The following is a 27,208-nucleotide window of genomic DNA, read 5'->3' as shown; positions in this document are numbered from 1 at the left end:
TATGAAAAATGCTCTAAATCAGTAATAATTAGAGAAATGCAAATTAAAACAATTCACACATATCAGAAATGAAAAATGTTGGAGAAGCTGAGGGAAAGTACACTAATGAACTGTTGGTAGAGTTGTAGAACGATCCAACCATTCTGGAGAAGTTTGGAACTATGCCCAAAGGGCTATAAAACTGTATAAACCTTTTGACCCAGCAATATCATTACTAGGTCTGCATCCCAAAGAGATTTTTAAAAAAGGAAAATGATCTGTATGTGCAAAAAATATTTATATCAGCTTTTTTTATGCTGGCAAAGATTAGGAAATTGAAGGGATGCTAATCAATTGAGGAATGGCTGAACAAGTTGTGGCATATGATTGTGAAGGAGTACCGTTGTGCTATTAGAAATAATGAGGGTGGTGGTTTTAGAAAAAAAATGGAAAGAACTATATGAACTGATACAAAATGAAGTGAGAAGAACCATATGATCATTGTGCACAGTAAAAGCAATGCTGTAATGATGATGAACTGTGAAAGACTGGCTACTCTAATCAATACAGTGACCCAAGACAATTCCCAAGGACTCATAATGAAAAAATTCTATTTCCCTCCAGTGAGAGCATGAACTCTGAGTACAAATTGAAATATAATTTTCTTGCTTTCTTTATTTTTCTTGTGATATGGCTAATACAGAAATGTTTTACATGATTTTATATGTATAATTGATATCTCTCTGTTTACCTTATCAATGGGGGAGGGGGTAGGAGGGAATTTGGAACTAAAATGTAGAAAGAAAAAAAGTTTAAAAGAAATAAATAATGATTTTTTAAGGGTTCAAAATCAATCAATGCCTTCCAGGGAAGTGCTTGACCTACTGCTATTTAATTTGTTTTCCATTAATGACTTGGATAGAGGCATAGATGGCATACATATCAAACTTGTGATGATTAAAACTGGGAAGAATTGCTAATATGTAAGATGACAGTCAGGATCCAAAAAGTATTTAGCTGAATCTCAAAGCAAAGGATCATAGGACTTTTTTTTGTATTTGAAACCATGACCATTTATTCTGTTCATCTTATATTTTCTTAAGTATATATTAAATTTAGCACAGTAGCAACATTTTCTTCTTATCTGTGTTCCTTTCTCAACTTTCTTCTGTTCTCTTGTGTATTTTTTTCTTTCAGTGAATTTTTATTTGTTTAATTTTTAACATTCTTTTTTTTAAATTGAGTTCTGTAGTTTTTCCCTTTCTCCAATCTATTCCCCCACCAGTAAGAAGACAAGCAATATGCTATCAATTATATGTGTGAAATCATGCAAAACATATTTCAATATTAGCCATGTTATTTTAAAAAGTAAGAAAAATAAAGTGAAAATTTGCGCCTTATTTTTTCCTTTACTTTTTATTTATTTGCTATTTACACTTGAGGATTCATTAGTTCTCTCTCTGGAGGTGGATAGCATTTTTCATCATGAGTCCTTGAGAATTATCTTGTATGATTGTACTGATCAGAGCAGATAAGTCTTTCATAATTGATCATCATTACAATGTTGCTATTATTGTGCACAATGTTTTTCTGGTTCTGCTCATTTCACTTTGCATCGGTTCAAATAAGTCTTCCTAGGCATTTCTACAGCTACCCCTCATCATTTCTTATAGCATAATAATATTCCATCACAATCACATACCATAACTTATTCAAGCATTCCCTAATTTATGGGTGTCCTTTCAGTTTCTAGTTCTTTGCACCTCTCCCCAACCAAGAAAGTTACTATAAATATTTTTATATACATAGGTTCCTTTTCCTTTTTCTTCAGTCTCTTTGGAATACAGACCTAGTAGAGGTACTTTTTTTTAAAAAAAATTATTTTTTTAAATTTACTGAATAGAACCAGCATTTCCATAACATAGTATAATTTAAAAAGATGATTTCACATGAAACTGCAAATCTATTATGTACAACTTGCTATTCCTTTTAAATATATAATAAAGTTACCACGTAAATTTCTATTTTTTTCATTTTTTTCTTCCATCATCCACCTTTGTCCTAGAGGTGGCTACCATTAGACACAATTATGTATGTATGTCTATATGCATACTTATATATACATACATGTGTGTAAAATCATTCTAGGCATACTTCTATTTATCATTTCTTTCTCTGGATCCAAATAGTGTCTTCCTTCATAGGTCCTTTGTCGTTAATTTGGGTATTTATAATACTCAAAATTACTTATTTGCTCAAAGTTGTTCTTAAAACAATATTGTTGTTACTGTATGCAATGTTCTTTTGGTTCTGCTCATTTCACTCTTCATTATTTCATGCCAGTCTATTAATATTTTTCTAAGATCATTGAGCTCATCATTCCTTATAGTACAGTAGCATTCCATCACAGTCATATGCCACAACTTGTTCAGCCATTCCAAATTGACAGTTCTTTGCTGTCGTGAAAAGAGCTGCTTTAAATATTTTAGAACATTTTTTTTTCTTTTTCCCAAATCATCTTTGGAAATAGACTTAGCAGTGGCATTGCTGGGTCAAAGGTATAGGCAGTTTAACAACTTTTAGGACATAATTCCAGATTGCTCTCCAAAATGATTGGATCAGTTTGCAATTCCACCAACAATGAATTACTGTCCCAATTTTTCCGCATCCCCTCCAACATTTGTCACTTTCCCCTTCAATCATTTTAGCCAATCTGATGAGTATAAAATGATACCTCAAGGTTGTTTTAATTTGCATTTCTCTGACCAATAATGATCTGGAGCATTTTTTCATATGACTATAAATTGTTTTGATTTCTTTATGTAAAAACTGTGTGTTCATATCCTTTGACCATTTATCAATTGGTAAATGACTCATACTCTTATAGATTTGACAAAGCTCTTTATATATTTGAAATATGAGACTTTTATGTGAGAAATTGTCTATAAAATTTTCCCCCAATTTTCTGCTTTCCATCTGATCTTGGTTTTTTGTTTTTTGGTTTTTTGGTTTTTTGGCATTTATTTTATTTGCACAACATTTAATTTGATATAATCAGAATTATCTGTTTTACACCTCATTCTGCTCTCCATCTCCTGATTATTCATAGTTTGCCTGTTCATAAGTTTAATCAGTAATATGTTCCATGTTCTTCAAATTTTCTTTTTCTATCTCTATATCTAGTTCATGTATCCATTTTGACTTTATCTTGGTAAATGGTGTGAGATATTGATCTATACCAGTTTCTGCCACAATGCTTTCCAACTTTCCCAACAATTTTTACCAAATAATGAATTCTTATCCCAAAGTTTTAAGTCTTTACACTTGTCAAATATAAAGTTGCTATATTTATTTGTATTATGTGAGCTCTCCAAAGAATCACGTTAGAATCTCATCTCACCATTGGAGAATATCATGACTTAGACCTCAAAGATCATATTAATATTGAGATTCCATCTCTCCTTTTTGCTTCCATCATATTCCTCTTTGCATTTCACATATCTGTGTATATGTGTTACCCTTACCCCTCCCCCTTCCAAAACACCCACACCCAGTAGAATTTAAGCTTCTAGAAGTCAGGGATGCTTCTCTCTCCCGTTCCTTAGTGCCTGGATCATAATAGGCACTTGATATATGCTTTTTCTTTCATTCATTCAATGATTCATGGGACAGTCTTAAAGTACTTGAAGACAGTTCACTTTCCCCCCTAAGATCTTATCTCTTTTAAGTTAAACATCTTTAGTTCCTCCAGACTGATTCACAGAGCTGATGACTCAAATCCTTCCCTATTTTGATGGGGAGGGAGGTAGGGAGTGGATAGTGTTATAGTTAGAAATCAGGAAGGCATTAGAAATCTCAAAGATACCTCTTTTTATTTTTGCCTTTTACATTAAGGGTTTAGTAAGTGTTTTTTAGTGAAGGGAAGTTAAACAAGAAGGAGGTTTCCTATAGATGAAATCAACGCTCCTTTGGGAACCAAAAAGCCAGTTTTCTTCTTAAACCCCTTAATTGGTTGCAACATTATGGTAGTTACAGGGATGTAACCTGGATTTGCCATCAGGAGTTGGCAAAACATGGCTCAGAGACATGTTCTTTGTGTGACGATGAGAAAGTCACTTAATTCCTGAGAGCCTAAATTTCTTCTCCAGTAAAATGTGTAATATAATTATATTTTCAGTAGCTACCTTGCAGTATTGTTCTGAGGAAAACAGTTGGAAAGCCTTCAGTCCTATATATTAGTGAGTTGTTGTTATTATTATGGCCTTGGCTTTGAGAACAAGCCAGATTAGAAGCAACAGTTTCATCTCACTCCAATCTGCTGCTGGGCCTGTGAATGAGAGCTGGTGAATTCTAACAGCCTTGGTGAAGTTCTGATATAGACCAAGGGAGATGGCAACTCAAGGCAGGGGCCAAATCAGGCCTGAACTTTCCCAGCCTCCCACCTTAGAAGGATTGTCCCACATAGATTGACCCTCAGACAATTGAGTCTAAAAATAAAGAAACCTGTTTTATGTAGACAGCTCAGAGAGAGAGCAATACAGGGATTTTGAAACACAGTCTGATGTGTTAAGCAGATCAAACATCATTCCAGCAAAGTATGATTTCTTAAAAAAATTTATTTCTGAGCAAAACATATAATAACAATAACACTTTGCAAATATAGTTAAAAGACAAAAATAATTAAGAAAGATATTACACACCAAAAATAATTAAGACAGTATTGTAAGTACTGTAATGAGCAATAAGTTACATAGTTAAATTACACATTCAGTTTTTTCATTTTAATTACATGTTCAAGGGTGACATTTTGATCTTGAAGAGAAAGTCTGGGTTTCTTCTGTCCTCACTTTCAAAGTATGCACTTAGTCCAACTATAAATAAGTTTGAATTGTCACAAAAACAGTTCATGTCTGAGGTTAAAGGTAGAACGGTTGTATTTAATTAAGTCCTTTGCTTAGCCAGAGAAATACCATGGAATAATGAGCACAGGGGCCAAAGGCCAGCCTTGGAGTTAAGAAGACTCAAGTTCAAGATCTATCTATGACACCTACTGGCTCTATGATCTTGGACAAATTGCTTAACCTCCCAGTGCCACCATGCAACTCTCTAGGATGATAAATTACAGGGAAAGGCGCTGTATCAGGGGAGGGAATTTCCACACTAAAAACTCTCCACACTAAAAAAAAAATCACTGTTCAAGAACAAAAGCCTATAGTGGCAGGTTGGAGTTTCTCCTGGCCTGCAGGGGTTTCTCCTCTTAAAATGGTTAAGTTACAAATACAGAGGGGTAAAAACATGGAACCCAAGAAAATTATATTCTATTATATTATAAAGGCTTTTTGAAAGGACAAAGTATCAAAAATAGGCTTCCATTTGTTATTTTCTAAGTTAGCTTTTAAAATGATCTTCACTTTTTATTCACTAAATTATTTGGGTATTAGTTAATAATAGATAAATATGTCTATGTTTTGAACATAGACTGCATTTTACATCACGAAAAGGACAAGAATCCTATCAGATACATTGGTAGATGTATCCCTCTTCATCCCTATATATAGATGAAATAAATCATGGATCTATCAAAGTAGGAAAAGCCCAGCACAATTCTGGGCAAAGAGTTTATGTTCAATAAATTAATGAAATAAATTAATTGGATCAGGCCATCAGCCCACGGGTTCTGCTTCTAACAACCAAACCAGCTGTTGCTCTTCAGAACTTGAGTAACACGGTTCAAAAAGACATCATATTCAAGTTGCTTGGCTCCTTGGAAAAAATAGTAGTGTCCTACAAATGAAAAACAAATTTAAACAGTTATATTCTTTAGAATCATAGACTCTTAAGAGCTGGAAGGAACCTCATGTATGATGGAAGCCCAGCCTGCAGTTGAACAGGAAGTCCATCTATAACATCTTCAGCTAGTGCCCACCCAACCTAAGCCAGTGTTAGGGAACTCAGGAGGGCCCTCCTCCCCCAAACCCATTTTATTGTAGGTATTTGTTAACTAACTGATTAATTAATTGTTAGTAAGTTTTATATACATCAAATGAAAATCTTTTTCCAATTTCCAAACCATGCTGCATACGCTCTGCCTCCTCCTACCACAAGAACTTGGACTCTGACCCCTGAGAGCCTGGCTTCTTAAAGGTGAAGAGTCACCTTATTTTGCCCCAAACCAGGCCACCCCATTCCTTAGCTTTTTCCAAATCCTATCACAGACTGCCTACCCTTCTCTCTCCTTACTTTGTCCAACTCTAACTTCCCTTCATGGGCTGCATTCCCCTATTAGAATATGAGTTCCTTGAAGGCAAAAAATGGCCTTGATTGTTTATTTTGGTATCCCCAGCTTAGCGCAGTACCTGGCTCATAATAAGTACTTGATATATACGTTTTCATTCATTCATTCAACCATTCATGGGACAGTCTTAAAGTACTTGAAGACAGTTCACTTTCCCCCCTAAGATCTTATCTCTTCTAGGTTAAACATCTTTAGTTCCTCCAAACTGATTCACAGAGCTGATGACTCAAATCCTTCCCTATCTTGATGGGGAGGGAGGCAGGGAGCAGATAGGCTTATAGTTAGAAATCAGGAAGGCATTAGAAATCCCAAAGATAACTCTTCACTTTCCTGCTTAAGCTTCTTTGGGAAATTTTTAACTTATCAATGACCTTCCTAAAATGTGATGCACAGACCTGAATACAATGCTACAAATATAGACTGGGCTGGGCAGAGCCAGAGCTGATCACAGTTGAGACTATCAGTGTCTTTGTGTTAAACCCCATGCACCTATTGATGCACTGTAACATTACATTCACTCTCTTGGCCTCTCTGTTGACTCATATTGAGTTTGCCATCCACAAAACCCATACCACTTTTCCAATGTTGTCTTCCTTTCCTGTCCCATCCTGTACCTTTGACATAGATTTTAAAATTCAAGGAGGAGGCAATTCCACATTTATTCTTATTAAATGTTATCTTCTTATATTCAGACCATTGTTTTAGCCTATCTAGGTCATTTTGTACCTTGACTTTTTCTATTAGTGGTCCCTCCCAGCTTTGTGTCATCTGTAAATCCAATAGACATCCCTTTCTGTTATCCTAGATCTTAAAGAGGATAGGACTTATCTATTTCTGAGAGTTCTGGAGACCATTTAGCATCCTAGGGTTACTTAATGAGAATGGCTGTGATGTTTCTCTTGCTGGGCTGGAGATGGGGTAGCTACAGAATACAAATATTCACAGGTAAGTCTAGCCCTTCAAGCAGTTATCATGGGAAGAGGGATTGGACATGCCCCCGTCGGCAGGATAGAATAATTACGAAAAGGCAGGACAGAAATTGTAATGATCAAACTTGGAAGAAGATAAGGAAGGAAAAACTGCACCTCCCTCCCTTTTTACAGAGATGGGAAATTATGGGTGTGAAACTTGTCAGACTTGTTGATGTCTGTGTTTGGAAATTTTAAACAACAGTAAAAAAAAGAACAAGTGGAGCCCTGAGGTTACCCAGTCATAATGGTCATTGAGTAGCTAATTAGGAGACTTTGCTGGTAAGTGAACTAGGGAGCTTCTCCACATGTGTAGTCATTATTTACAATGCAATTTGCAATGGAAAATGGAGCTTTAGGTCCCCGGGTGATGATGGTGTGTTTTGATCTAAGGCTATTCTACTTCTGTCTGGACCCTTGCTGCCAAATATCAGTGGAACCTCTTATGTTACTATTATAACATCCTTCCTATAGACCACATACAGCAAAACCAACCCCAGCTCTTCTCCATCTTATTTAGGGCTGACTTAAGTCTACTCACAGGCCCCAAGGAATAATGCTAGCTTTGCAGATCCTTGAGTCAATGCCAGCACTTTTGAGGGAAAGGGAAAGGGTTTTAGGGATTGTCCAGGACATGCTCCCTTGTTCCCCCATCAGGGAGTAGAAGTCTTCCCACTAATGTCTCACATAATTGGATACCCTCTTGGCCACTGTACAGATGGGAATTTAGCTGAGAGCAGATGACAGGGAACTGAGGGCACAGTCTCACTGAAATCTCCTTAGGAATTTGAGAGACAGCAACAGCGTATCCCAGAGAATGCTACAGTAGATCCACAGCTCATCCTGATCTCCACTCCCTACCTAAGTCTGGCTATGGGAACCCTGGAGAGGACTGGGGGCTTGTGTTATTTTTGCCAGTTTATTTCCATGTTTATCCCTTAACACTATAGAGAAGCCCCTTCAGCTGGAGAATCTCAAAGAGGTTTCTTGTTTCTTAAACAGTTTCAAAATACTTACCGTTGTGGTAAATGGCAGCGTCCACTTTAGGTCCAATTCCTGGAAATGCTTTAGCAGTCTGTCTTGGATAACCCTTGTCCATTGATTGACTTCTCTCATCATATCTGAGCAAAGAAATCATCAAGAAATGCTTTATCAGAAATTTGGATAGTAGTCAGTCTTCCATCTATCCCCACATCCCTCAAAGGCTCTCTGGTACTTGGGCCCATTCTGTCTTGTCATGACAGATTTGTTCTCATTCAAGAAACACTTATGCTTAAACGCTGCATGGCAAAATGATGGGACCCTTCTGCCTTCTAAACTGCTCTGGTCCTCTGTTCACTGTCAGGTGCCCCTCCCTGGAGTCACAGGATTCCCACTCACTAGGATCCTTCCTCCTTTGCCAGCTGCTTAAATGACCTGACTTTGTTTTAATGTTTCTAGGAACATTTCAAGTGTAGCTGAACCCCAAATGCATAATATTCCATCACTAAATCTAGACTAGTTTCCTTTAAAATGATTAGATTTGATGCTGGTCTTAAGCATTAAAAAGAATAAAAAGGCTGCCCATATCTATGTTCTCAGTCTCTAACATAGGGAAGGGGAGCTAACCACAGACCAGGATGCTCTTCCCACCTCACTTCTGCCTTTCTATTCTTTAAACAAAGGTATTAAACAATGAACCTTACCTCCAGTAATTATTATCTACAAAGAAATAAGTTTTTCCAGTAAAGGGGTTATGAACAGCTGCATCAACTTTTTTCACGTAGTTTGGGAAGCCCAGAGTATAGATGTTCCTGGGGTATGGTGTTAGGAGGTCCACTCCACTGACTATCCAGTACTTGTTGTCTGTGAAGAAAAATAACTTAATTTTAAAATGTTGCTTTTCTCTTTGTACAAGATCCAAGTGGGGCATATAATGGAAACATTAATAAAATCTGACATATGGATTTTAAAAAGTAACAACCCTACAACATTTAGCCCACAATCCATTACACAAATTCACCCAAATATTGTCCACCTTTTCCACAATAAGAAGCTTGAAGAAATTTAAGAATTAGAAGGGTAGCATGTGCAACTAAAAAAAATTCAGTTACTACTTGACATAGTCTCATTTTTTAAGGCCTTGCCCAGTATTTCCAGTCATACATTCATGTTGTATTCATTTGCAGGGCTACATTAATATTATACACAAATCATAATAAAAACAAAGCTGAAGTTATCTTTTTGATGAACAGATTGGAAAGTAGAAGTATGTATACTTTAAACTTATTTTAGACCTATAAATGCACTGAAAATTAAGAAACCTGCTTGTATTAACAGAAAAGTGTTCTTGATCAAATAAGGCTATCCTTGCAAATGCGCTACTTCTCATCTCCCTATATGTTCCTTCATTAATGTGACCATCTTACTTTTTCATATATTACATTTGTATTTGTGTTAGGTACTAGGATCCCTTTCATTCAAGGTCTTCAAATGGGAAAAGGATGGCTGATTACTGAGTATGTTGTATGAGTTGGACTAGATGGTTGCTGAAGTCCTTTCCAATTCTATGATTATGATTTTGTGTTAATGACATAGGTATTGGGGTTACTCTGGGTGCTAGTTCACCGCAGAGAAGTTGCAGTGTCTTAAACAGTTTGGTATATACAAAAGATATATGAGTCAAAAATATCATACCATGTAAAAGCTCTTAATGTTACTTCACTTTGAATTCCTTCAAGTGTATTCACCACCAAAAACAGTCGAGAGGAAAGAACAAATATACGTAGTCACCTTTAAAAAGGAAAACTTGATCCTTAGATTCGACTTCATAGGCAGCCTGAATACCAGATGGTAGGGATGGCCAGAATAAGGAAAGCAAATCAACGCTCGCTTGTGGGATCTGGGGATGTTTCCGTCCTAGGAACCTGATGGAAAGACAGTGCATAGATGGAAGAAACAGCTCATTCTATATTCAAGAGGTTGAGTTCTGGTATCAGAAAGACCTGAGCTCAAATCTGTCCTCAGACAGTTACCTGGGAATGTCACTTAACTTCTATCTGCCTCAACCTCCTCAACTGTAAGATGGAGATAATAATTGTACCCACTTTCCATGGTTGTTGTGAGCATCAAATGGGCTAACATTTGTAAAGTACTTAGCACATCATAGGTCCTTTAAAAATGTTTCTTTCCTTCCTTCCAGCAGACCCCAGCAGCAGCAGATCTCATGTATTGAGTCCTTTGAGATTGTATCATGTATTGTAAATAATCCTATAATCCTTCTCCAGAGGCCTACTGCTGACCTACTATTAAAGCACATGCATTTGCTTCCATGCATGTGCTGGTTAAAGTTCCTTTTGTGCTTGTCTTTTCATTCTGTGCATTTGTGACCATGACAGCTTTTGTCTTGGATTCTGATCTTTTTGACCATAAGGGTCAGTCTATACAATTCTTTCAACAGCACCTGAATTCTTACCACAGTGTGGAATCAGGCTATGGCAACGATGGTGATGAGTGGGAGCATTCAATAACGGACAGAGCCTAGGCCTAGGATGGGAGACTCAGGTTCTAATATTGGCCCAGCCACAGAGTGTATGATATGTATGTAATGTTAATCAAGTACGGGCCTCAGTTTCCTCATCTGTCAGAAGAGCAGACCTAGCTCACAGAGTTGAAAGGATAAAATGGAACAATAGATGTGAGAAAATAAAATGTACTAGATAAATATTCGAGGACAATGGGTATGTTCCCAGAAATAATGGATCATATAAGGTACTGTTTCTGGGGTCCAATGGTAAAAGTTCTTCCTAGTTTCCAATATTTCTATTGTCCATTTGGTTTTGTTCCTGTGAGACACAAGCCCCAGACCTCCCCACCCCTCATACCTCTTCCTTTAAGTAACTTTGAGTATTATTTTCATGCTTTACAGGCAAGCTTTCTTCTTATGTTACACAGACCTCATGTCATCTAATATTAAAACTTCTAGTCCATTTAATTAAAAAAAACTCAGTTAAGCTGATTATCATTAAATGAAATAATCAGCTAATTATCATTTTCTTTTTTTTTCAAATTGTTTATTTGGGACCATATAGATAGACCTCAGCATTCCACTGACACAGTTGCCAGTAGGTAGCTGGCTGTATAAACTTTTTCAAGTTTCTCCATCTTTCTGGAGATGTTTCCTTATCTGTATGATGGAGGTTTTAGGTCATGAGTTACAAACTGGTAAAGGGATATGGTTTAGTGAAAAGAGTGCTGATTCAGAGTCAGAAGACTTGGGTTCTAATCTAGCCTTTACCATGTACTGCCACTGAGTTCACAGCAGTTGACTCACCACTCTGAGCCTCGGTTTTCTCATTTGTAAAATGAAAGGGTCAGTCAACAAAATTTATTAAGAGCCTACTATGTGCCAGGTATTGTACTAAGCACTAGGGATACCCCAAAAATAGTCCCTGTCCTCAAAGAGCTTACAATCTAATGAGGGACACCAAGGAGCTAACAAATATGTGCAAACACGCCATATACAAGAATAAGCTGTGTACAGGGTTGGGCTAAGTAATAACAATTAACATTTCTGTAGCATTTGAAAGTTTGCAAAGCAAATTACAGGCATTATCTCATTTGATCTCACAACAACCCTATGAGGCAGGTGCTATCATTGTACTGATTTTATAGAAGAGATAACTGAGTTTGAGGGAGGTTAAATGACTTGTCCAGGGTAGCACAACTTGGTGTCTAAGGCATGCTTGAATCTAGGACTCCAAGCCTAGCACCATGCCCTACTGTCTCTCTCCCAGTTCCCTCTAAAGTCCCTTCCAGATCCAAATTTTATAATTCTACAATCCTACAAGTTTAGTTTGAAAGTTGGCCTACCTGTCTTTAAAGAAAATGATTTCTCCCCGGAGTGTAGTAACAGCATCAAACGTCATGTAGGGACTGCAGATGTTTGGCTTTGTGGTGGGTTTGGAGGGTGATTCTGGTGACTTAGAAGGATGAATCACTGGACCTCCTGAAAAAGTCCCAGAAATATTTGAAAAATTTTGTATGCTATCGTATGAGGAACACTATACTATGGAATCTATGGAATTCTTTTAAGACATGACACATTTTCTTGAACAATAATGAATAGAAAAGACTTGAGCATTCTGTGTTCTGCCTCGAAAAAGTTAATGGATTGGTGATTTAAAAAAAAAACTATTTAGCATTATTCTATGTAATAGTTTCCCCTGGCTAAGAAATAGGAAGCTCTACTTTCATCTACTTCATCTGGATTTTACTTTCATGATTCTCTTGCAACTTTTCCAATGGAGTTACTCCTCTGTTTGACACTCTTTTCAAAATGGAGAATTCATTTGGTGCAGTAGGAAGTGTACCAGCCTCAGAGCCAGGAGCCCTGGGTTCTAGGCCTGGCTAGTTGACTGGAAGACCTTCATAAACTCAATTCACCTCTCTACGCCTTACTTAGTTTGATTCATCTATAAAATCAGAGGGCTGGACTAGGTGATTTCTAAAGTGTCTTCTAACTCCAACATCTTGTGATTTCATGAACTCGTTTCCTCATGTTCATAAGAGATATTAGATGATATTAAAAGATAAGTCATTGGTGCCTACCATAAAGGGTCTGAATGCCTTTGATATCATCCTGAGAAAGTTGGAATTCCCTAGGGTCAACGCTCTTGTAGTTGGGATACATTAAGGCTTGTGGATCCCTAGAATGATCAAGACCCAGAGAATGGCCAAATTCATGAGCAGCAACAAGGAACAAGTTATATCCTGAAAAGGAAACAATGTGGGTTAAAAATCAGTGATACTCATAGGCAAGTATTAAATAAAGGATACAGTTATACAAATAAATGGGCCTATCCATTGAGCACAACTCTACGAGGTCTTCTATTCCCATTGCAAATTGCCAATGACCTAGCTAAATTATCTCCTTTGAACCTTTCTGCCCTCCTGGCTCTGTCCAGCTATTTCTAGTAGCTCAGGGACCAGAAGTCAGCAAGAAAGAGGAGGCTGGGAGAAGAGAAACTGGATACAAGAAAGAGGAGGAGCCAAGTTTTTTATGTTTTATTTAGGTTTGCGGGTTTTAAAAAGTAAAGATCTCTGATAATAAAAGCTTTTCTATGAAATTTTTCAGTGAAAATATTCTAATCAGTGGTTGGGTTCATCTAGCCCATTCCTTCACTCTCTAGCAAAACCATATTTAAACCAGAAAGATAAGGATATATTTTCTTGGTAAAGAAAGCTAGTGAAAGAGCTTCACTAGAAGCTCCCTGGATAACCCATACCCATGAATAGCAGTATTCCATGTTCTCAGTAGAATGTAAGCTACTTGAGGTCGGAGACAGTGTCATTGCTATCTTTGTATCTCCAGCACTGAATTCAGTACCTTGCATACATTAGGCATGTAATAAATATTTATTTAATTGAATCGAATCAAAATTCTTCCTAATTTTAAATGCCTTTTGCTTCAACTTAAGCCTTTTCCTTTTGTTTGGTACTCAAGGGAGATGGAAAATATTTGGTTACTCTCATATATTTGAGAACCCTTGCATTTGTATTTTGTAAACTGTTATTAAGTCTCCTCTTTTCCAGACCCAATGATCCCAGTTCCTCATATAAAGTATAATTTCAGTGATTTTAACAAATTCAAGTAGACACAAAATTTGAGTATCAATGCACTACCAGGTTACAATATTTGCTTCCCACTGTCTCCTTTCTCCCTGCTAGACAGTATGCCTTCCCTGAGTGTGGAGGAGAGAAGAAAGAGTCTCTGTTACTCATAGCATATGATTGCTTCTCAAATATCCTCTCCTACTTCCAACAGCCTAGTCTCAGCCTCTGACCCTGACACTCTTTTGGCTTCTTTGAAAAAGATTGCTAAGTGTTAGGAGAACAGACTTAGGGGACATCAACATATTCCCTAAGCCCTGAAGGAAGCCAAGGAGCATAGGGATGGGACATGGGAGTGATATGGACATTGTCCTCATGTTGGGTCAGGAGAACAAGACAGTGATCATCTCTACATTGGATAAATTTGGAGACTTTAGGTCAAAAAATCATGTTCATTAAGTATCCCAAATCCAAATTTGGACATCAATATTCAAAAAACCTTCTTTTACTCAAATAAAACAAGTGAGATTATATTATAGCCTGTTGTTTTTAAAAGATGATGTTTTTTCCATTAAAGATTATCATTGACAAAATATAGGAATACCTGCTTTTTACTTCAGCCTACTGAAAGCAAGGAGATGACAGATTATAGAGGAAAGTATATTGGAATAGAACTCAGGAGACCTGGGTTGTAGACCATATTAAGCCACTAGCTAGCTGTGTGACCCTGGGCAGGTTTCTCTCTTTGTGCCTCAGTTTTCTGATCTGTAAAATGAGAGTCTTGGAGCAGATCATCCTACAGTCTTTTCCAGCTCCAAAATATATTCTATGAAGCAATCTAACACATGGCTCCCATTATACTGTGCACATCACAAACTCCAAACAATCTTGTTGAACACATTGGGTTGGTTATTTACAGCTCAGCTAAGGCCTAATCCTGGATCAGGGCTTGTTTTTGTTTTTGTTTTTATTTTTCCTTTTTAAAAAAAGGGCAAATCTTCTCATTAAGAAGAATTTCATGAGTTTCAGATCAAAGCTGAATGAATTCTCCGGACATACTCTTGGGAAGATCTGGCCCCTGTAAAAATGCTGGAATTCCTTTGGAGCAAACTCAACGAGGTTGGGTTGGGCACATTTCCTTGATGGCTTCTCCCTCAGCTTGCTTGTCCTTTTTTAGTGAAAATACATAAAAGTATAGGCCTTATAGAAAAGTATGTCCAGCTCCCTAGTGTGATAGACTCTGAATCATCCCAAAGAAGCTCTAGTCTCTAAGTAGTTGGAGATCTGAATCAGCTTAAATTTCATCTTGCTTGAAGGACTAGGAGATTTATGCCAGACGTTCCCTATTTCAAATTCCTAGAAGATACTCTTCCCTGTTCTAAAAACAAACAAGAAAAATCCTTTCCTTTGATCCCGTTATACCCTCAAGTTATCATTCCATATCTTTCTTCTATCAAAACCAAACTTCAAGGGGGGAAAATTTAAAAGGCCTATACTCATTACTTCTACTTCTTTACCTTTCATTCATTTCTCAAGCCCTTGTAATTTGGTATCCAATCTCATCACACCATTGAGACTGCTCTCCCTAAGGTTACTGATAATCTTAATTAACTAATCCTATGGCCTCTTCTGGTCCTTTTCCTTCTCAACCTCTCTGTGACATTTAATTATGTTGACTAAGCCTTCCTCCTTGATACTCTTTCTTCCTTGGTTTTTTGTGATACCACTTTCTTCTGATTTTCCTCCTCCATATCTGGCCACTCTTCAGCCTCAATTGCTAGGTTATCATCTAGTCATCTAATCCTGACTCCTATGTGTGGCTGTGCCCCAGAGCTCTGTCCTGGGTCTCCTTGTCTCTCTCTACTCTCTCAGTGAGGGCATAGTTTATTTCATTTTTAGCTTTTTTCTCCTAAGTCTAGCACAATGTCTGCTCCATAGTAGACACTCAACAATTGATTGTGGAAGAAAAAGAGGAAAAAGGAAGGAAGGAAAGAAGGAAGGAAGGAAGGAAGGAAGGAAGGAAGGAAGGAAGGAAGGAAGGAAGGAAGGAAGGAAGGAAGGAAGTTAGTTCTCTGGAATCATTGGTAGGATAGACACAATAAGAGAAGAGGTTTTTTTAGCCTACCTCTTGTGCCTGCTGTCCAAAATTCATCCTCATCAAAGTGAGCATCTCCTCCCACACCAGAGCCAGGAGCATAGGCATGAGCCAAGGTGCCATCAGGGCCATCAAAAGGATAAAAGTCACCATGAACTTGGAAGATAAAAACAAAAATTAGTTCTCTTTGCATTATCAGGTATACTGAGAACTATCTAGGTAAAGTAAATGTTACATCTTAAAGGCTATTTACCTCCAGATGCAAAAGATATCATTATATCTGCTTCTTCTGTGTAAATCCTTTTGAATGTCAGGGGGGTTACATTGCTCCATACTTTAAAAGCTTTCTCGATGGCATAGTCCACTTCAGCTGTGGTCATGTCAGGGGTATAGTTCATTATTCTTTATCAAAAACAATGAGGAAAAATAATGGAAGTTATTGGTTGATTTTGGAATAGAGTATTTCATTTTTTACCATTATTGCAGTGGGGAGGGATAAGGCATTTGATAGCAATGAATTTTACAGATAATTGAAGCTTTGCTTCCTTTAGCTATTTTAAAAGGAAATCTTTTTAATGCAATAGGCTAGACAAGGACTTTCCTCATGTTCTCAGTTATTAGCATTTAGTCACTCTTGAAATTAATCTGTATTTCTTTGTATATATTATATTATTACTTACTAGTGTACATGTCTAATCCTCCTAATAAATGTACACTTCTTAAGCGAGGGAATAACTCATTTTTGTCTTTGTATTTCCCTCATCTAGCTGTGTGACCCTGACAAGTGGTATCTAGTCTTCACTTGGTGGCCTCCAGTCAGACGACAATCACTATCTTCCAAGGCAGCCCAATACACTTTCAAGGAGCTCCAATTGTTAGAAAAGGCATCCTTACCTCAAACCTCAATTTATTTCTTGCAACTTCTACCCAATGAAGTAAAATATAACTAGACTAGTCTTTCTTTCATGTGCTAACCTTCATATTCTTGGTGACAACTATCATATCAACATCCTTTTCAAAACGTGGCAGAAAGAACTAAATATAATATACCAAATATTGTCTGACCAAGGTAGAATACAAGTGGAACTATCATCCCCTTATTCCTGGATGTTCTTACTCTCTTAAAGCAGTCTAAGATTGCATAAGCTTTCTTGGGATCCACCTCATACATTTGACTCATATGCAGTTCACAGTTTCACTAAAATCTCCAGATCTTTTCAGACAAAGTGCTGTCTAACCATGAATCTCTCATCTTCTATCTGTCGAATTGCTTTTTGTTAGACTTCATATGTGTCCTCATAAAGGTCATCTTGCTAGATTTGTCCCAACATTCTAGTCTGTCAAGAACTTTCAGAAATCTTATTCTGTCATCCATGCTACTAGCTATCTCTTCCCAGCCTTGTGTCATCTGCACATTTGATAAGCATGATGTCTATTCCTTTATCCAAGTTATTGATTTTAAAAAATGTTCTATAGTACAGGGCTAAGCACAAATTGCTGGACCACTCCGCTATAGCCATCCTTCCAGGTCAACATAAAATCATTAATTAAATTAAATTAAAATCACTCTTTGAGCCAACCATGAACCTAGTCAATTATTCCCTCATCTAGCCCATGTCTCTCCATCTTTTCCACAAGTATGAGAAACATTATCAAATGCTTTTCTAAAATTTGAGGAAACAGTATATACTGTTCTCAAGCTAAAGAAGGGGGTCAATGTCACAAAGATAGCATTTGTAGAAGGAGGAGCTTGTCAACAATGTCAAATATTGCAGAGAGGTAAAAGAAGATGAAGACTGGAAAAAACATCCATTGGATCTGATGGTTCAGAGATATTGTCAGCCTTCCAGAGAACAGTATAAATAGAATAGCGGAGACAGAAACCAGATTGCCCAGGGTTGGAGAGTAAACGGTTAGTGAGGAAGTGGAATTGCTGTCAATTACTTAGAATCTACTATATAGCAGTAAACTATTTAAGATTAGAACAGTGTAAAGTGGAGCAGTGGATAGAGTGCGGGGCCTGGAGTCAGGAAGCCTCATCTTCCTGCGTTCAAATCTGACCTTAGGCACTTGCTAGCTCTATGACCCTGGGCAAGTCACTTAACCCTGTTTGCCTCAGTCTCCTCGTCTGTAAAATGAGCTGGAGAAGGAAATGGCAAACCACTCCAGTGCCTTTGCCAAGAAAACCCCAAATGGAGTTGTGAAGAACCAGATACAACTGAAATGAGTGAGCAACAAGAAGAATCAACAGGCTCTGAATAAGGCTCAAGATCTTTTCCTACAGGGATCATAAACACTGATCATGGTTTTATGAGATTAATTTGGTTAAACGAAGGGCATTTTCAACCTCCAGATTTGAAGCTTTAAGCACTTGGAGCTCTGTGCCCTAAATTGTTGATGGTTCCATATTTCCAGATAAGGCAAGTGTTACTATGCATAAAAAATACCTGAGTAATATGTTACCTGTAGGTCAGATCGTGTTTCTTCCATGTTGGTCGATTTGGAAATACACTAAACGAGTGCACATCAGGAACTCCACATCGAGGTTTTTGCATCATCTCCAAAGTAGCAGAGTCTAGTGTTCCTGTCACCTTCAACCCAAAGAACCTCTGCATTTCCTCAATCTTCTCCACTACAGGGTCATTGCCTTTGACTTTATTCAAAAGCACTTCTTCCATTTTAAGGTCATAAAATTTTGTCAGGTAAGACTAAGGAAAGCAATAAACATAAGAAGAAATTACTCCACCTGTAAGCTTCTTTCAGCTCTCATTTAATCAGCATCAGAAGATGAATAAGAACTGGTTCCAAAGGAAGTAAATAGAACCAAGAAAATAATATATACAAATACATCAATGCAAATGGACAGGACAACAACAAGCAAACAAAATTGAACTTTGTGTAATTATATTAAGTTTGGTCCAGAAGAAGAGATGAGAACATGTACTTGCCTCTCTCCCTTTCTCCCCCGCTCCTTCTCTCCCTCCCTCCATTCCAGAGGTCAGGACTATGGGTGCAGAACATTGTATATGCTTTCAGATGTGGTTGATGTGTTGGTTAGTTTTGCTAAATTGGTTTTTCTTTCCCCCTTTCTCTTTCTTTTTTATTCTTTCTTACAAGGGATGACTCTCTTGGTAAGTGAGAAGGGAGAGATGTGTCAAGAAATGAAGATGATGCAGGTGATGTAAAAACAAGAAAACTATTAAAAAGTTTTTAAACCTTTTCACCTATGGACATAAGACTGAGAGAAGTTGACCATGATTCCATTGACCCATCCCAGCTGTCTTAAGAAGATCACAGAATGGTGAACTCTGTGACATAAACTGGTACTCAGTTTCTCTTTTTTGGGGAGGTGGGGGCAGGGTAGAATGAGAGGTCTCAGCCTGTGATTTTACTGCTGTGGAGAACTCTCAGTGTGAGAACTTGTTCAATCTCAGCAATTGTTCTACCATTTGTAATCTTTAAGACTTGTCTGGGGGCACTGGCAGATTAAGTGACTTGTCCCTGGTTCCATAGATTGTAAGTGTCAGAAAGTAGAACCTGACCCTAGCTCTTTCTGACTCTAAGGCCAGTCTTCTATGTCATGCTGTCTCTCCCTCATTAAGATAGCCAGAAACTTGTACTGACTGCGGTGGCCTCACTTGAACTGTGGTGGTTCCCTTGTACTAAATTATCATTCCTCCAATCTGGGTGGTTACATTTTTTTCTAGTATACTTCCTCTGATGCTTATGCATCCTATTAGACCAATTTTCATCTGTAACTTCAAGGAAATTCAGATCCACGTTAAAAAAGATAGGCATTATCTAAATATGTTCCTCAGCCTGTGACTTAAAGAGGAAAATACAGAAATATTTTTAGATAATAAATATACATATTCCTATTAAGCTTGGTTTCTCTCTATTTCCTCTTGCTCTTCCCTCTATTTGTTGAGGTTATCCCTCAATAGGGAAATAGTTGGTGACCTGAATTATCCAGATAGGCTACTAGTACTGAGGGGGTTGACTCAGTACTTGCTCAGGTTTCAGTTTATTAACTGGCATGCCAAAGATTAATGTAAATATTGTAAGGTTAAAATATATCTCTAATTATTATCACACCTACAATTCATATTTGCAATCCCCCCCTGCTTTTTTCAAAGCATACAAAGTAGGAATATAGCTTCCTCTCTATCCCCAGCTCAAAATGCTTCTTCAAAACCAATACTGTTCGTTTCAAAAATTCCTGGCAAAGGAAACTATGTATACAAAACAGACTTGAAGTCGTCTCCTCTAATTTTCCAAATGGATATAGTGAATTATCTAATGCTGTCCTGTGCCAGTTTTTAACTAATGCATTTCAAAATAAAGTCAGCAAATCCACCAACAAGCATTAATTGAGGATCTACTATTAGCAAGCACTTATTAAGCACCTATATTGGACAATAATACCATTGACCAATTTTCCACCAAAGCACTAGATACAAAAAATCCATATGATTGTTGATTTAATGCAATGGGAAAGCTTACCTTTGCCAACAAGAGCGGCTTTTCAAGAGCTGTGCCATGGGTAACTGGATGAGTATAGGAGATAGAGGCATGCAGAGCCAAGATCAGCAGAAAGCTCTTCATTCTGAGAATCTCTTCTGCCTTTTAGCTGAAGCCAGTTCACCTCTTTGCTCTCCTATACAAGGTCCTCTAATGGTCCCTCTTTATATAGTACTTGGACTGGCTTTGTTAACCTCAAGCCTGGAGTGACTCACTCCTTGTTCATATCACTCTTTGATTTGTCACCAGAGCTTGTCAACACATGTATAACCCTCTTCCAGGACAAGGAAAAGAGACCCATGGGTATCCTCTAAGATAAATCAAAGAGATCTACAAGTCAGATAGCTGATAACGTCTTCCCTTGGTCAATCAGATTAAGAAGCTCTCTAGAAAACATGTTAGCATTCTGGCATCTGCTCAATTGCAAAACACTTAATTATGTTCTGGTGCCTTGCACAGAGTGGCTTCCTCTAAGTTCCAATAAAAATCCCATCTTTTACTGGAAACTTTCCCCAACTCATCTCAATTCTACTGCTTTCCCTCTGTTAATTATTTGCTATTTATCCTAATGATAGCTTGATATGTGTGTATCTATACACATGTGTATAGATACACATATATCCCTACATATATACATACACATGTATGTGTATATGTATGTATATATGTGTGTGTGTGTATAAAAAATTTTGTTTTGCTTTTGTTTGCATGTTGTCTCCCCCATTGGACTGTAAGCTCCCTGAAGGCAACTGTCTTTTGCCTTTTTGTATCCTTAGCACTTAGCACCATACTGGGCACATAGTAGGCTCTTAATAAATGTTTATGGATTAGTTGATTGAGAACGGACACTTCATAAATGTTTGTTGAATTTAAATTATCTAGGAAAGTGAGCTAGGTGGTGCGGTGGATAGAGTGTTGGGTCTGGAGTCAGGAAAATTCATCTTTCTGAGTTCAAATCTGGCCTCAGAAATTTACTAGCAGTGTGACCCAGGGCAAGTCATTTAACCCTGTTTGCCTCAGTTTCCTTTTCTATAAAATGAACTGGAGAAGGAAATGGCACACCACTCCAGTATCTTTGCCAAGAAAGCTCCAAAAGGGGTCACAAAGAGTCAGATATGACTGAAAACAACTGAACAACAACAACAAAAAAGTCAGTGTTAGCAATGCTAACAGATGGATAAAGACAACTTCTCAGAATTTTATGAAGTGGTTAATACACTGGAGTCTCCATATAATGCTTCAGGAGTATAAAAATTAAACCTAGAAAGAGTCTCTGAGATCATTTAATCTAACCTCTTCATTTTACAGTGAAGGATCATGGGATCATAGATACCAAACTAAAAAACCTTAAAGGCCATCAATTCTAACCCCCTCATTGTAGATGAGGAAACCAAGCCTGAGAAGTTAAGTGACTTACCTAAAGCCCTATAGTAAGTATCTGAGGCACTATTTGAACCCAGGTCCACCTGACTCCCAGTCCAGCATTCTATCATGCCCAACTACTGAAGCCCAGGGTTGGGACTTGCTCAAGATCACAAAGGTATCAGAGCTAGGATGTTAAACCAGGTGCCCTGAGGTCAAATCCAGTGCCTTTTTTTTTCCTATGGCATCACACCACAGGGACATAACTGTCTGTCTACTGCTATAATTTTGCCTATACGTCAACATCTTTTTCCATAAAATGTCTGCCCTGCTCAATCCTGTACATAGAATCCTACATCTAGAACTGGAAAGGACCTTAGAGGATGTCTTGTCCAAATCTCTCATTTTTCAAATGAGGACATTAAGTCCCAAAGGAGTCAAATACCTTGCCTCAAGTCACTTAGCTAGTAAATGGCAGAGCTTGTGTTTTCTCCCCTTGTTCTGATACTCTACCTTCTTTTAATGGTTAAAGAAACAAAATCAATAGGACAAAGTTCAAATGTGCCTGTCATACACATAATTCAACTCCTGAAAACCTAGGTTATAGTGGAGAAAATATGGACATACAAAACCAATAGAGAAAGGTTAATTACACTGCTGTATTTCCATCATTTTTTTTTACTTTAAATTCTTTTGGGGCAGCTAGGTGGCACAGTGAGTAGAGCACCAGCCCTGGAGTCAGGAGGAATTGAGTTCAAATCTGGCCTCAGACACTTGACACACTAACTGTATGACCTTGGGCAAGTCACTTAACCCCAATTGCCCTGCCTTCCCCCCCTCCAAAAAAAAAAAAGATTGGAAATTCCTTTAGTCTGATTCTGCCACCATGCATAGACTGAACTGTTTCCATAGCTTCAGGCATATTGAAACTCTATTCTTGGGAATGGGTGACTGCAGAGGCCCTCAGCCTGTGACTCAACCAGGCTTGAGTGGCCACAATATTAGGACAAGGGGAGAGGAGTCAGATGCCCTGGGCAAAAGTGAAGGGCAAGTAAAGTTACTCTTTGGCTTCTTTTTCACCACCTCCCTTCTCAGCATGCCAAGGACCCAGCCGCAGTCCTGTTCTTGCAAGGCTTGCTCCATAAGGCTCAATACTGCCCAGGCCTATTTGCTTCTCCAATGAGGCCCTTGAAGCCTGAAAAAGAGAAAAAAAACACAAGGTCCAAAGGAATAATATTGGAATATCAGGTAGATTTGGAGTTGGAGAATGATAGAATCACAGAATTTGAGAGTTGGAAGAGATCCCAGCCATGCCACTTCTACCTGTGAGGCTTTGGAAATGTTATTTCACTCCTTGTCCATGCCTCTGTTTCCTTCGCTGTAAAAATAATGGAGGTGAAGTTTCTTACTATCTCTAAATTGATTACATTGGTATGGGCCCGGGGCACCGCTTGATACTCTCTCTAATTGCAATACATAGAATCAAAGGAGCAAAGGATTTCAGAAGTGGGTGTTACACACCAAAAGGGGACCCCACATGACACGTTACTAGATTTCCTTCCTACAGGCTCCTCCTTTGGGTAAGATTCACGCCTTAAGGCTAGCTAGAGAGGAGAGAAGAGGGAACAATATATTCATAAATAAACATGATATAAAAACAAAAAAGAATAGACATTTTAAAAATTAATCTTGGCTCCCATTAACCCAGCCAAACTTTTACTTACATAATCCTTTTCATTCTCATAGCTTCCCTGAATGGAAACTGAGAGAGCCAAAGTGACTTTTCCCAGGTCACACAGCTAATATGGGGCAGAATCAGGATTCTATCTTGTTTTCTGACTCCAAGATACCACATCTCACTGCCTGTTCTCCATCTAGCCTCATCAAATATTACAGAGGTGACAGTCAGAGAGCATCATTTTAAGGGGTTCTTGCAGACTGGTCCCTGCTCCATGCCCACATTCTCCTGTAGTAGAAGACCCCCCATCCATGCTAGCAGTGGCACTATTTGTGTGACCTTGGATAAGTTGCTTAAACTCCCTCGGCCTCAATTTCCCCATCTGTAAAATAAGGAGACTGGACTAGGGGACTCCACCTCTAGGTCTATGATCTTATGCTCTCTGGTCTATAGTCTGGTTCATGGGCCTTGGGGTGGAATATCAGGTAGAGACCCCAAAGTTAGGGGCATCTTGCCCTGGAAAGAAGGACGCATTTATTCACACCTGCTGGGAAGATACAAAACAGAAAGCAAATGAGGTCGAAAGATCCCAGGAAGGCTGCCAGCAAATCCTCCTCGTAGGTCATAGGTGATAGATAAGAGCTTCCTCTTTAGATGCTAATGCTGGGGCTGGGATCACTAACACGGCCCTTCCTGAGTCAGAGGCCAGGACATTCCAGTGTGTCTGATTGGTAGTACTTCCTGTGAACACCTGGAATGTTCACTCATGTGTATGATAAGACCAGGTGAATGCCAAAACTATATAATATTGATACAGTTAGTGGTGGCGGTGATGGTGAGGATGACGATGGCAGATGGGGCAATCTCTAATTCAGTCAGACCTGATATAACATCTCATTAGGTGATAGCCTGTTTAGAATATTTCCCCTAGTTGCAGTATTACAGGGAACTCCAGAAGAGAGAAAGGCATTTCAAATGCAAAGAAACCTCTTTCTACCGATGGAATTCTAGGTGCTCTGGCTTAGTGGTTGGGAAAGCTCTTACTCAGGGACTCCTAAGGAGAGAGGGTTCAGGGGAGATGTGGTAGCTATCTTTGAGTATTTCAAAGGCGGTCATATAGTCCTGGGACTAGATTATAACTTACCTGTCAGCTAGGCAGCTAGGTGGCCTGGAGTCAGGATGACTTGATTTCAAATACAGCCTCAAACACTAAGTGGCTGGACCCTGGTCAAGTCCCTTAACAACTATTTGCCTCAATTTCCTCAACTATAAAATGGAGGTCATAATGGCACCTACCTTACAGGGTTGCTATGAGGATCAAATGAGATATTTGTGGAGTGCTTAGCACAGCACCTGGCACTTAGTAGGTAATTAATAAATGCTTGCTCCCTTCCCCCTTCCCCTCTTGTCCCTAGAAGGCAGAACTATAAGCAAAGTTTCAGAATAGATTTGTGCTTGATGTGAAGAAAAGTTTCCTAATTAGATAGAGCTCTCCCTAAGTGCAATGGGCTGCCTCAGGAGGTAGTGGGTTTACCTAGCAATGGAGTCTTCCTTGGAGTTGGATGACCCTTTGTCAGTGATGTTGAATAGAGGGAGCACTTTGTCAGGCACAGGTCAAGCTAGATAGCCTCATTTCCTGTGATTCTGGAACTCATATCACGTAGGCAGCCTCCTACTCAGTTTACTTGGAAGTCCAGCCCTCCCTAAAACCAAAATGTAAATTGTATAAAGTGAATCACATCAGGGACTGGAAAGAGGAAGAGGAGGTAGAGCAGAAAGCTGGAGAAAGATAAAAAAGAGGAGAGTGACCAAAAAAAAAGGTTAAGACAATTATCCTAACCCTTGAAATAAGGGACCATGTCTTGGCAAATAAAACAAAAAAGCTGGAGGGTTAGTTAGTCTAACCCTCCAGAGAAGAGAACTGATGCCCAGAGAAGACTGGTTTTATTGATAATTAGAGCTGGAAAGGACCTCAGAATTCATCAAGTCTTAACCCCTCATTTTACAGAAGAGGCAAGTAAGACCCAGAGGGCATATGTGACCCAAGTCACATAAGGTAATAATATGATTTGGACCCAGTTTCTCTTATTTCAAATACAAAGCACTTTCCTTTCCTTCCATCACAATGAAATTGCTCCGAATCACACAACCTGATCTTATGTGACAACTTCCATCAGTTGCTACTATTTCTGCTTTTTCAGACCAAAGAGAACAGAAAAAGAGGGGGCAAAAAGTATCGCTGGAAGTTATGGGGAAAACCGGAAATCAAAGCAGATGATATCTCAGTATACAGTGTGTGGTCACCTCACCTAAGACAAGAGAAGGAAGAAGCTAATTCCTTGTATTACCATGTAAGGGAGTTTCTTCCTTTTATTTACAACCCCTCCTCTCCAACCCCCCCCCTCCCCGCCCCCGCCAAGCTACAAGTCTCACTCATGCTTTCATGAAAACAAAAAAAGAGCTGGGATTTTCCAACCTAGGCCGGCAATGAGACTATATACTTTTTAAAAAGGGAGAAAAGCTTCCTTCCTTCTTCTTAATACCAAGGCTATCAGGGGATGAATAAACCTTGTGAAAACACATGAATCATCACCTAGTGAGACATAGAAGAGTAGGGGATAGCATGCTGGACTTGAACGTAAAGAGTCCTGATTTTGAACCTGTTCTCTAATATTTATTAGCTATGTGACACCGGGTAAAACTTTTTTTTCTTATTTATTTATTTATTTATTTATTTAATATATTTAGTTTTCAGCATTGATTTTCCCAAGAGTCTGAATTATCAATTTTCTCCCCATTTCACCCTCCTGCCCACTCCAAAATGGTGTATATTCTGGTTGTCCCATTCCTCAGTCAGCCCTCCCTTTTGTCACCCCACTCCCCTCCCCTCCCCCTTTCCCTTCTTCTCTTGTAGGGCAAGATAAATTTCTATACCCCATTGCCTGTGTATCTTATTTCCTAGTTGCATGCAAAAACCTTTTTTTGTTTGCTTGTTTTTGAACGTCTGTTTTTAAAACTTTGAGTTCCAAATTCTCTCCCCTCTTCCCTCCCCACCCACCCTCCCTAAGAAGGCAAGCAATTCAACATAGGCCACATGCGTATCATTATGTAAAACCCTTCCATAATACTCATGTTATGAAAGACTAACTATGTTTTGCTCCTTCCTAACCTATCCCCCTTTATTGAATTTTCTCCCTTGACCCTGTCCCTTTTCGAAAGTGTTTGTTTTTGATTACCTCCACCCCCCATCTGCCCTCCCTTCTATTGTCCCCCCTTTTTTATCTTCTTCCTCCTTCTTTCCTGTGGGGTAAGATACCCAATTGAGTGTGTATAGCATTCACTCCTCAGGTCAGATCTGATGAGAACAAGATTTACTAATTCCTCCTCACCTGCCCCCTCTTCCCTTCCTACAGAACTGCTTTATCTTGCCACTTTTATGTGAGATAATTTGCCCCATTCTATCTCTCCCTTTCTTCCTCTTACAATATATTCCTCTCTTATCCCTTAATTTGATTTTTTTTTAGATATCATCCCTTCATATTCAACTCATCCTGTGCCCTCTGTCTCTCTCTCTCTATATATATATCTATGTACACACACACCTACATATATACATACATATACAAACATATGTATATATGTACATATACACATATATATTTGCATATTCCTTTCAGGTACTCTAATACTGAGGTCTCATGAATCATACCCATCATCTT

At 38.4% G+C, this 27,208-nt stretch overlaps 1 protein-coding gene across 1 annotated transcript; it reads right to left on the bottom strand.

Moving 5' to 3' along the window:
- Nucleotides 1-5,662: 5,662 nt before the first annotated feature.
- Nucleotides 5,663-20,533, bottom strand: LOC118837822 (macrophage metalloelastase-like). Its single transcript, XM_036744923.1, has 10 exons — nucleotides 20,432-20,533; nucleotides 18,392-18,636; nucleotides 16,182-16,330; nucleotides 15,959-16,084; nucleotides 12,832-12,993; nucleotides 12,094-12,229; nucleotides 10,015-10,148; nucleotides 8,928-9,087; nucleotides 8,260-8,363; nucleotides 5,663-5,763 (listed from the first exon to the last, which is right to left on the bottom strand). Exons 1-10 carry the CDS (start codon nucleotides 20,531-20,533, stop codon nucleotides 5,663-5,665), a joined length of 1,419 nt encoding a protein of 472 aa, XP_036600818.1.
- Nucleotides 20,534-27,208: the final 6,675 nt, after the last annotated feature.

This window comes from Trichosurus vulpecula, chromosome 2 (assembly GCF_011100635.1).
Source record: "Trichosurus vulpecula isolate mTriVul1 chromosome 2, mTriVul1.pri, whole genome shotgun sequence".
Taxonomy (NCBI): Eukaryota; Metazoa; Chordata; class Mammalia; order Diprotodontia; family Phalangeridae; genus Trichosurus; species Trichosurus vulpecula.
The sequence above is the reverse complement of the archived record's forward strand: the minus strand, read 5'-3'. Positions and strand labels throughout refer to the sequence as shown.

Coding starts and splice junctions, on each gene's coding strand:
- LOC118837822 (XM_036744923.1), bottom strand. CDS start 20,533: ATGAAGAGCTTTCTGCTGATCTTGGCTCTGCATGCCTCTATCTCCTAT. Junction 18,637..20,431: donor AGCCGCTCTTGTTGGCAAAG/GTAAGCTTTCCC, acceptor TGCTTTCCTTAG/TCTTACCTGACAAAATTTTA. Junction 12,230..12,831: donor AGGCATTCAGACCCTTTATG/GTAGGCACCAAT, acceptor GGACTTTTTCAG/GAGGTCCAGTGATTCATCCT.